Source organism: Papio anubis, chromosome 3 (genome assembly GCF_008728515.1).
Source record: "Papio anubis isolate 15944 chromosome 3, Panubis1.0, whole genome shotgun sequence".
NCBI classification, from domain to species: domain Eukaryota; kingdom Metazoa; phylum Chordata; class Mammalia; order Primates; family Cercopithecidae; genus Papio; species Papio anubis.
In genome coordinates this window covers 20,050,734-20,063,075 of record NC_044978.1, presented here as the reverse complement: position 1 = coordinate 20,063,075, position 12,342 = coordinate 20,050,734, and the positions used below count along the sequence as shown (strand labels likewise).

Below are 12,342 nucleotides of genomic sequence, written 5' to 3'. Positions count from 1 at the left end.
GAAAGAAAGGAAAGAAAGGAAAGAAAGGAAGAAAGGAAGAAAGGAAGAAAGAAAAGAAAGAAAGATGTCAGAATCCAATAAAAGAAACTTCAGTGTAACCCAATAAGATAAAATTTGTCTTAATATCCTGTAAGCTGCACACTATTTTATAAGCATTATTTAAAAAAAAAGCAATACAAGATAAACATAGATAACTGATTAAAGATGTTCAAATAACAAGTGATGAAAATTACTAGAATAGGAAACTCCATCAAGGTGGTCCTTACATACATCCTCAAAATGTACACCTGAAGTCAAGAATCAGAATTCTGTTATAAGGTAGTCATATTTCCTATGAAACCGGTTACTCTTCGAGTTTAGTCCAATGCTAATATCATCTTAACTTGGCTGAGTGTTCTGTTTCTCTTTAGCAAAAACAAAAGTATGTAAACATCTCAGAAGATGCTCATACTCAAAATAATGTTGAAAATACTGTATTAGAATACTGATGAAATATGTTTGTTTGAGACATAATTTATGTGCAATAAAAATTCACCAATTATAAGCACAGGTTGAATTCTGACAAATGTAGACACTCACATAACCACTACTACAATCAAAAGCATATTCATTACCCCAGAAAGTTCCCCTGTGTTCCTTTGCAGTAAATGCTCCCACTGCCAGCAACCACTGATCTGCTTTCTGTCACTGCAGGTTGGATTCACCTTTCCTATCATGTCATGTAAATGAAATAAAAAATATGTACTCTTTTATCTGGTTTCTATCACTCACAGGTTTTTAAGATTGATCCATGGTTTTGCACGTATAAACAGGCTATTCTTTTTACTGCCGAATGGTATTCCAATATATTTTCAAACGAGATACACCTCTTCCATATTATAATCACCATATAACCATAAATGTGGAATATATAATTTTTCTAAAACACATTCATAAAAGACACATTAAAAATGGATAAAGCAAAGAAGGTCCAGATTTTGCAGATACTAAATGATTAAAAACATTTACATTGGATATTTATACTATGAATAATAATGCCTCTTATTTAGAAGTATGTAATAATAGTATTAATTTTGAAATACTTCCTTTAGTTTTAGTTTTATCTTTCTTTTGGGGATCTCCTTAATTTGATTCATATTACATTGAGCCTCCAGGTCCTTATCAACTACACAGAAATCAAACAGCCTAACAGTTAAAATATTTCAAACTCAATGAGTAATAAATATAGACCCTGACATAGACTTTCCTCTAAATCATGGAAGATAAATTGTTTTATTAGTCTTCAATGAAAGCATTACAGAAGTTTATAAATTGACACAGAAATCTATTCAGCACACAGTATCTAACTTGAAAATTGTCTCAGTTACTAAACATTAATAAAACTGATTAAACTATATTAGACATCATAGGAAAAAGCACTTTATTACACAAAAGGGAGAAGAAAAAATCATCAAAACTTAAATGCTAATCATGGACTTGATTAAAAAAAGCTTGACAAGATCTGAAGGTGTACAAGTTGGTAAGCTTTCTCTTTCCAATCAGATAAGATATGAGGTTAGTTATTTTAGAATGGACCAGACTCTGAGTCATTCCTGATCATTTAGGAGATAATAAGTTCTATTTAAAGGTAAGATAAAATTATACTACTAAAAACACTGTATAATCTATATTAATACAAATTTGGAAAAAGTTACTCTTAATGAATTATTAATACGATATGAAGAACTTCTGCATCTCAAGAGACTGAAAAACAAATCTATAAATGCAGGGCAGAATGTATATGTCTAGATAAAACAAACTTTTATTCAAATTATAACTTCTGGGGAAAAAAACAAGTAAGAATTGTAATCGATCCAATTTTATAAGTATCTATCTATTGTACATTTAAATATCAAGATTAATGGGTATAGGTGAGTGAAACTTATAGTTTGCAGATGTATTGACTTAGGCCGGGCACAGTGACTCACGCCTGTAATTCCAGCACTTTGGGAGGCCGAGGCGGGCAGATTACCTGAGGTCGGGAGTGCAAGACCAGCCTGACCAACATGGAGAAACCCTGTCTCTACTAAAAATACAAAATTAGCTGGGCATGGTGATGCATGCCTGTAATCCCAGCTACTCTGGAGGCTGAGGCAGGAGAATCGCTTGAACCCGGGAGGCAGAGGTTGCAGAGAGCCAAGATTGTGCCATTGCACTCCAGGCTGGGCAACAAGAGTGAAACTCCATCTCAAAAAAAAAAAAAAAAAAAAGATATACTGACTTACAGTTTATTCAGTGATACAAATTAGCTCATTCATCTTCTATTGCTGTATAACAAATCATCACAAATTTAGCAGCTTAAAAGAGTATCTATTTATAATCTCAGTTCCCCCGGCTCAGGAGTCTGGGTGCATTTAGCTAGGTCCCCTCCTCAGGATCTCACCAGGCAGAAATCAAGGTGTCAGCCAGGGCTACAATTCTCAAGTGAGACTCGGGATCTCTTTCAAGTTAACTGGTTCTTGGCAGAATTAATTTCCTTGTGACTGTATGACTTGGACCACAATTTTCTTGCTAGTTGCCCATCAGAGACCACTACTTGCAGAGGTCATCTCTACTGTTTTGTTCTGCCACATGAATGTTTACTATCTTCCAGGTGAGCAGAATTATATCTTTCTAATTTCTTTTCCCCTTCCAGTCAGCTATGAAGGAGTCTTATATGTTAATGTAACCCTGGGAGGGACCATGCCATCACCACTCACCATATAACATAACCTAATCAAGTGAGCTGCTATACCACAGTATTTACAGGTACCACTTACACTCAAGGGAATGGAATGATACAAGGTGTGTATACTAGGGGTCGACAATCTTGAAGACCATCTTAGAATTCCACCTACTACAAACAGACATGTGTGTAGGATGCTACATGAGCACAAGAGGAAGTACAAGATTCAGAATGGCAGAACAAAGAAAGGAAAGGGAAATTACTATAGAAGTCCTTGCCAGACAGGTTCCAGGCACTGTTCTCAGAAAAAAAGTTTGTTTTTTTTTTTCCATCAAGAAACCAAAGCTCAGAAAAGTTCAGTAATGTGCCCAAAGTTAAATAGTGTGGATCTACCCAGAAGGAATGTTTGGATTAACTCATCTAGGTAACTGGTTATTTAGGTAAATGGATGGAGGTGGGGGTGAGGGTGAGGAGGGATGGAGGAGTGCTATTAAGTAAAGGCAAACACAAGTGCAAAGACAAAGAGATTCGGCAGACTACATACAGTGATGAAACTACAAATATGGTCTTCATTTCAGCATGAATACAGCATAGGGTGTGTGGTAGGGAATGGATGGAGATGAAGTTGGAGAGACAACAGGGATCAGATTAAGAAGCGTCTTCTGAGAATTTAATCTTTAAGGCTACATGAAATTACAGCACGATTTTAGGCTGCAGTGTCACGAACTGTGTATCATTTTTAATAATTCCTCTGACAGGAATAATGTTATCATAGTCTTTACAAAAAACTTTTAAAGCAATTTTGAGTATCACATAATAGTTAGCAATACAAGTTATATATCAGACACATGCAGGAAAGCTAAGTATTCATAATAAATGTTGAAGAATTCTAGGTAAAAATTAATTGTACACTAAAGAAAAAAAGAAAACCCAAGGTACATGCATTTTAAAGAACAAGGTGAAACTGGAGGGAAAAACGGTAGTATAACCATATTGGTATAAAATGCCTACCTTTACTTCACCACCTCCACCAGCACTTAGCACATTTCTCCATCCTTGTTCCCTGGCCCTATTTATTCTTTCCAACTTTGGGGAAAAGAAATAAAACACCATTTCAAGTATTTAATATAAAATACACGTAATACATTTAGCAATAAACTGAAAATCAGTGTATTCCTTAAGGAAGAAGTATATTTAATAGATTATCCTCTTACCCTTTCCTTTTCTTGCCTTTTCATTTGTTCAGCCTTCATTAAACTAATAATCTGTAACAATTTTAAAGACAAGCTTCTTACAACTCTTGAACCTATTATCACTTACAACTTGCCAGAGGTAGAAAAGCAAGAGCAAAAAACTACCTGATCCTTTTGTTTCTTTTCTTTTTCAATAAATTCCAGCCTTCTCTTTCTTGCTGCTTCCTTAAATAAAAAAAAGAACATTTTTATCAATGATAATTCCTATTTTTTCTAGTTTCATCAGGAAAGTTAGTACGCCAATGGCAGAGGTATGTTCAATGAGGTTTTTCTTTTCTTTTTCTTTTTTCTTTTTTTTTAAAAAGAAGTTACAGGTATTTGTTTGAAAGAAATAAGGAAGGTTTGAAGGCTTTAGAGTAGGATTTTGTTTCTTTTTTAAAATTATGTTTGCAAAGCTTTAAAATAACCAGACAGATGTCTTTATACCTCAGACATTTTCCTCCTTTCTTCTCCAATATTCACTCTCTTCTCTGGAGTTTGATGGGCCTGGACAAAAAGTAAAACTACAAATTAAAGATTCTGAGGCACTTATTTGAAAAAAATCCCAAATTTACAGAAATTTAAAATAAGAAAAAGGTAAAGTCAATACTTCCATAACTCTCTTCCAAATTACATTATCTTTAAAAATAAAAAACATTGTAGTCTTTGATATGCTGCTAAACAAAGAGAAACATTAGATTCAAAGAAACTGTGGAAAAGGGTCCTTCCCCAATCATCAACTGAACAGTTTTGTGCTCAGGTATGGATGTTTAAGTTTTCTCGTATTATCATAGAATATCATTTCAAAAGCCCAATGATGGAGATAATTAAAAAAAAAACAAAATAGTGACTATATATTCAGTATATAAAATTCAAACAAGATTAAAAATTTATGGTCTATTTTGCTCTCCACCTCCAGAGGTAACAGTAACTACTGTTAATACTTTCATTAGTGTTCTTTAGAGATTATTTTATGTACTTAGATATATATACAGTTCAACTATATACATACAATAATTTTAGCTATAATTTTTACATACATGTAATATTAATGTGTTATTAGATGGAAAAATGACTTTAATTTTTAAAATTTCAATAGCTTTAGGGGTAAAAGTGGTTTTTGGTTACATGGATGAAATGCATAATGGTATATATTAGATATTTACATTTCTTCTTTTATATACTGTTTACCTAGCTTTGGGGTTGTTAATGGAATCATACAGTATATACTCTTTCATATCTTGCTTTTGCTCAACACTGTTTTCAGGGTTCATTCATGTTATTATTTGTATCTGCATCTGTTTTCTTCATGGATATATAACATTCTATTAATTTTGATTCCTTTCTTTCACAATTATCTTATACTTTACTCATTAGGTCTATTCTAAAGTATTTGGGGGCAGGGCTGGTGTGGTAGCTCACACCTGTAATCCTAGCACTTTGGGAGGCCAAGACAGGAGGACTGCTCGAGCCTAGGAGTTTGAGACCAGCCTGGATAACACAGTAAGTCCCCATCTCTACAAAAAATTTTTAAAAATTAGCCAGGCATGTGGCCCGCACCTGTTGCCCCAGTTACTCAGGAGGCTGAGGTGGAAGGATCCCTTGAGCCCAGGAGGTAGAGGCTACCGTGAGCCATGAACACATCACTATACTCCAGCCTGACAGAGTGAGATCCTGTCTCAAAAAAATAAAATAAAATAAAATAAAATAAAAATAAAAGTATCTGGGGGTGTGTGTGGGTATTTCTTTCCATTTATTTTATAATCATTTAATTTTTATATGTTGCCCTTCCATCAGGCCACTTTAATTTATTAATAGTTTAATGCTGCTACACCAAGATTTTCTAGGTAATCATATCAAATGTAAATATGACATGTCTATGTTTTCTCTCCTCTTCTAATTACATTTCTTTCTTTTTAATTGCTCTATCTAGAACCTCTGGCATAATTAAACGACGGCAATGGCAGCACATCCCTCTGTCTTGTTCCTGACTAATAATAATGATTCCAATGTTTCATCATTATGTATAAAGCCTGCCATAGGTTTCAGGTGTGTATACATACTGTATTAAGAACTTACTTTCTGTTTCTTGAATCAAACTTTTAAAAACAAAAGTTAGTGTTAAGTTTCACTGATTTTTCAGCATCTACCGAGATGATTTTTATATGGTTTTCTTCTCTAATCTGCTAATGCAGTAAAATTACAGTAATTGGTTTTCTACTGTTGAAACATCCCTGTATTACTCCAATAAATCCTGTTTGATAATTACTAATTATTTTTTGATAAACTGCTTGATTTCCCCCTTTTTAAGTCCTTTTCTTTTTTCCAGGATTTCTGCATATGTTCTTACAAGTGACCTACAGTTTTATTTTACCCCGTGTTAACTACACAATTTTGTAATCAAGGTTAAGCCTAATGCACGACCAATTTTTCAAACAATTCGAAATACAATTCTATGTACCAAAAAAGATAACAATTTATAGAAAAGTTTAAGTTATTCTATCATGTACCAGTGTTTACATTTTTTAGTCACCTTAGAAAAAATGATTTTAAAAGCATACTGTACAATTTTTCACCTACACTGGATTTTGATACAAAGGAAAGCAGACATTACTTAAAAAAATTACTTGGGAAAAATGCTTTGATGGTCATTTACATTATTAATAAAATAATTCAGCATTCGATTATATCATTAAAATTTGTCTCTACTGGGGGGAGGGGTAGGGATAGCATTAGGAGATATACCTAATGTAAATGATGAGTTAATGGGTGCAGCACACCAACATGGCACATGTATACATATGTAACAAACCTGCACGTTGTGCACATGTACCCTAGAACTTAAAGTATAAAAAAAGAAGTGTTAAAAAAAAAGTTGTCTCTACTAATAATTCCATTTTAACAGCAGCTATATTTTAACAAAAGTCATTGGTATAAAATTAGTTTTATAAATTATCCCTTGCTTCAGTTTTCTAAATTATGTAGAATGATCATAACAGATAGGCACTAAAATTCTAACCCTGAAAAGCAAATTCAAAATATTACAAAATAAGCATGACTCTCACAGCATTTTTGAAATAAATGTCTCACAATATATTAAAAAATCTGAAAGGCATACAAAAATTTACTTTCACTGAAAACAATTCAAAAGGATAACATTTCTGCTTTAAAAAGCAATGGTATAATTTAAACTGCATATTTCTTTCTTTTTTTGAGACTGAGTCTGGCCTTGTCAGCTTCCCAGGTTGAGGCGGGGTGGGTCGGATCTCAGCTCACTGCAAGCTCCTCAGCCTGGTTCACGCCATTCTCTTGCTCTCAGCCTCCCGGGAGTAGCTGGGACTACAGGCGCCTCACACTTCGGGCCTCGGGTTTTTTTTTTTTTAGTAGAGACGGGTTTCACCTTTGTTAGGGGCCAGGATGGTCTCGACCTCCTGACCTCGATCCGGGCCTCGCCTCTCGCCTCCCAAAGTGCTGGGATTACAGGCTTGAGCCACCGCGCCCGGCTTAAACTGCATATTTCTTTCTAACGAAACACAACTATTTTGCTTTAATGAATACATTATTGCGTATGAGCCCAGGAAAATGCTGATGTTTAAAATATGTAATACCATCCAATGGGTTAATAAACTTATAAATGATAATAACGAGTCTTTTGTAATGTGCTTTGGCATTTTAATTAAATGATCATAAGCCAATTTTATTGGTATAATATGTTCTAACTCAAGGCTATAGTAACAATGTGCTAAGCGGTACTAAATCTCACACCTGATTCCTCTCTTATGATTAACTAAAGAATGCATTTACTCTCTGACAAAATAACCCAAGCAATCGGTTCTTAGAACTATCCCACGCCCTCACCGTATTATTAGTTCCTAACTCCTAATCTCTAATTTTGGCTAGTTATTTCAATTCAACTCCTATTTAAGCTAACCATTTACATTACCACATTACCCCAGAAAAGACACTAGAGTTGATGACATAAAAACAATACTGAAATATTTAAAGAATATTAGCTTTCAAACTTTTTCTAAAGGCAACCCACAATAAGAAATATATTTCCCATCTGGACTCAGTGAAGATACATACACACCCCTAAGTTTCATAAAATATCTTCGCTATGTATAGCAGACCCTGCTACTTTCCATCACTTGAAACAAACAAACAAACAAAAAACTCCCTGCTCTTTGCCCACTAGAATGTTTTTGCCATCACTAATGGATAGCAATCCCTTGTTTTAAAATAGTTATGAGAGATCTCTGGGGGCACTGTTGTTGAAGTACAAGAAATAAAAATTGTAATGTTCCTCATAGTATCATTACAAAAACACAGTTGACATTTCAAGGTACGTTCTATGTATACAGAATTTAAACAGTGGGGAATGTTACCCAGAAGCTTTGTAAAAATACATATTCCTTCCATACAAATGAATATTTGGCAATAAAAAGAAAATGAAGTACTGATACATGCTACAACATAGATCAACTGTGAAAACATTATGCTGAGTAAAAGAAGCTAGTCACAAAAGACCACATACTATATGATTCCATTTATATAAAATTTCAGATTAAGCAAATCTGTATAGAGATAGAAAGTGGATTAGAGGCTGCCTAGGGCTGCGGGGTTGGGGGAAGAATGCGGAGTGGCTGCTACTGGAAAAAGGATTTCCTTTGGGGTTATAAAAATGTTCTAAAATTGATTGTGCAGATTACTATGCAACTCTATAAACACATAAAACCATTTAACTGAAAACTTTTCACAAACTACATATAGTATGTGAATTATATCTCAATAAAGCTATTTTTTAAAAATACATATCCCAAGAGTTGCTAAATCATCATCTTTGTGGACACAGAGCCCTACATTCTATATTTTGACATGTTGCACAGGTTAACTTTAGTAGTTAGTCTAGAACCATTCTCAAAATTTGTGTACTACAACACCAAACAATTAAGCAATTTAAAAACATTAATACAGCAACTCCATATAAATAACTGAATTTTATATATATTACACAATAGTGTGGAATAAGAAGAGAATGTTTACATATTCGTACACTCTTGGGTAAGTTACATGAAGGCAAAGATTGTGTTCATCTTCTAATGGTCCATATTGCCCTACATGTAAGATATTCAAATATTTATGAAATGAAAATACTAAGCTGTTCCTCTAAGATCACACAGGTATCTTCAGGACACTATTTCTATAGTGAAGAGGATAATATGAAACACAAAACATCCACACTGAGAGAACTGTTTGTGTTCTTTTTAAAAATTACACCCAAAGTACTAAAGTGTAATATATTCAAGGAGCTCCCTCTGGTGGCTTAGTGGCCACTCCTTTGCTTTAACACAGCCTTTAAAAAAAACCTGTGACTGTAACAGGAACTGGAGTAAAGAAAAGTCTTACAATACATGAATATTTTGTGGACAGGTTGAATAGTAACAACTTAATGCACATTAGCTTAAATTTGTGCAATTAAAACATGACAGTATCTTAAGTGGTTAAAGCTTTCCTTTTTCAGGCTTGAAGTTAAAAACTCTAACCAACCTAAAAGATGCTTTAATTTCCAGGGTTTTGCAAAAGAAGTCTTTTTTAAAAAAATGAGATAAAAAAATGAGATAAAAAAATCCAGGGAAAGGCCGTGCGTCGTGGCTCACGCCTGTAATCTCAGCACTTCGGGAGGCCGAGGTGGGTGGATCACTTGAGCCCAGGCGTTTGACAACACCTTGAACAACATGGCAAGACCCCGTCTCTACAAAAATCACAAAAAATAGCTGGGTGTGGTAGTGTGCATACATAGTCCCAGCTACTTGGGAGGCTGAGGTGATTGCTTGAGCCTGGGAGGTGGAGGCTGTAGTGAGCCAAGATTGCACCACTGCACTATAGCTTGAGTGCAGTGCAGGCCCTGTCTCAAAAAAAAAAAAAAAAAAGAAAAAAGAAAAAAAAAAATCAAGGGAAAAACCTATTTTTACAATCATGCAAAAATCATATTTAAAATACTTCAGAAATCTGGGGTTGATTTTCCTTTAATTCTTTTAATTGTTAAAAGATTTGAAAAACTTTCCACACAATTGATTGCTGTTTCTTTTTTATCCTACTTTTTCTTTTCTTCAAATGTTGTTTTTCTTTCATTGTGGTAAAATACATAAAACAAAATTTATCATTTTAATCATTTTTTAAGTGTGCAGTTCTGTGGCATTAAATACTTTCACATTGCTGTTCACAGAAACTTAGTTTTAAGTGAAAAAGAAAAAAACTTTTTTTTTTTTTTTGGAGACAGAGTCTCGCTCTGTCACCCAGGCTGGAGTGAAGTGGCGTGATCTCTGCTCACCACAACCTCCACCTACCAGGTTCAAGTGAATCTTCTGCCTCAGTCTCGCAAGTAGCCGGATTACAGGCACATGTCACCATGCCTGGCTAATTTTTGTATTTTTACTAGAGACGGGGTTTTGCCATGTTGGTTAGGCAGGTCTTGAACTCTTGACCTCAAGTGATCCATCCACCTTGGCCTCCCAAAGTGCTGGGATTATAGGCATGAGGCAGTGCGCCCAGCCAGTGAAATGTTTTTAAATTAAGCTATATAATATTTCAAGTGCTGATTATTATTTAGTTCTCAATGGTCTAGCTCAGACCATATTTGTCTGCCTGATGAAGTTTGAGGGCAATGACTCTGCCTGAAATTCAAAACATTTATGACTACCATCTGAATCATTTGCCTATGATTCAGAATATTTGATAGTAGAGATATTATTCAGAATATTATCAATTGAAATCTGAAAATTCCACAGCATGCTGTTTTTATATACTGAATATTAACTGAAAATAAGGAAAACATTAAGAAAACCAACACATTACTTGATTCTATCAGCCATATGAAGAAACAGATTATACACTTGGCTACAATCCTGCCCAAACACTAGGGACTTTCTATGATATCATTTATCCAGATTCACCAACAGTTCTGATCTCTCCATTCAGTCAGGCTGATACATGGCCAAGAGATAAGGTAACTCGCTTGTACAAGTCCACTCGAGCGTGTATTCCTTACAGACATAATGACATAAAGATACAAACACCCCCAACTTCCCATCTCTCTCTACCCCCACAATGGCAGTTTTATTCCCTGGGAAGACAGAGAACTCTATGTGTATATATTCCAAACATTAAAATGGATTACATTTGTAAACCATTTAGAATAAATAAGCATCTTAAAAACGGTCCATGAAATAAATTTACTTTGAATTCCTATTTCACTGAACTCTATTAGAAAACATAAAACATATTTCCAAAGAAATTTTGATCCAGGGCACAATTTTTTTTAAAAAAGAACATTAATAAGAATCCAACCAACCTGACTGATTTCATATCAATGATATACAATACAACCACTGATAATCACAAGTAAAAATACACAAAAAGTATATATAACACTAAGTAAAAACAGAAAATTATCTATAAACTTTCTGAGCTATATTAAAAATACAAGCAATATATATTTGAATATAACATGGTGGCTCATGCCTAGCACTTTGGGAGGCCGAGGCGGGTGGATCACTTGAGGTCAGGAGTTCGAGGCCAGCCTGGCCAACATGGTGAAACCCCATCTCTACTAAAAATACAAAAAAATTAGTCAGGCATGGTGGCACATGCCTGTAATCCCAGCTACTCGGGAGGCTGAGGCAGGAGAATTGCCTGAACCTGGGAAGCGGAGGTTGCAGTGAGCCAAGATCACGCCATTGCACTCCAGCCTGGGGGACAAGAGCAAAACTCCATCTCAAAAAAAAAAGAAAAAAAAAACCCCAAAAAACACATAGGAAGTCCCACAACAAAATTAAGTAAAATTAAATGCAGTGTGTAAATACTGGTGATGTTTTATTCTTTTATTATATAAAACTCTTAAAAGCACACTAAAAATTATAGTGTTTATTAAAATACATACTTCACAGAAAAAAATTACAGATCAAAGTTATACTACTCAAATTACTTCAAAGAACGAAATAACTTTAACAGAAATCAAGTCTCTATTTCAAGAATTAGATATGTATGTACAGAGTCAATTTCAAATGTTCTAGAACTTTCTGTTCATTACCTCAACCTGAAGTAGTTTTTTACATTAAATTTTATTTTTAAAAATGGATACATAATAATTGTACATATTTATGGGATAGATGTGATATTCTGACACATGCATACAATGTGTAATGATCAAATAAGAGTAACTGGGATATCCATCACCTCAGCAGCTACTTTTAAACATTAAGAATAAAAGCTTAGCCTGGTTGCGGTGGCTCACATCTGTAATCCCAGAACTTTGGGAGGCCGAGGTGGGTGGATCACTTGAGGCCAGGAACTATTTGCCAAGAATCAGTGAACAACAACAACAAAAGTCCCCACCCTCATGAATTT

At 34.4% G+C, this 12,342-nt stretch overlaps 1 protein-coding gene across 13 annotated transcripts in view; it reads right to left on the bottom strand.

Moving 5' to 3' along the window:
* NEK1 (NIMA related kinase 1) overlaps positions 1–12,342 on the bottom strand; it is a 212,397-nt gene that overhangs the window by 159,589 nt on the left and 40,466 nt on the right. For 11 of the 13 annotated variants that reach the window (XR_004182613.1, XR_004182616.1, XR_004182617.1 and 8 more), the window contains 4 exons: positions 4,384–4,443; positions 4,063–4,122; positions 3,919–3,969; positions 3,716–3,790 (listed from right to left, as the gene is read on the bottom strand). Coding sequence is in view for 8 of the 13 variants with exons in the window: in XM_031664176.1 (XP_031520036.1) it covers positions 3,716–3,790; positions 3,919–3,969; positions 4,063–4,122; positions 4,384–4,443 (246 nt within the window). In the remaining 5 variants the exon portion in view is untranslated. Of the gene's footprint in view, positions 1–771; positions 920–3,715; positions 3,791–3,918; positions 3,970–4,062; positions 4,123–4,383; positions 4,444–12,342 lie in introns of all 13 variants that reach the window. The other 2 variants (XR_004182615.1, XR_004182614.1) reach the window with 1 other exon arrangement.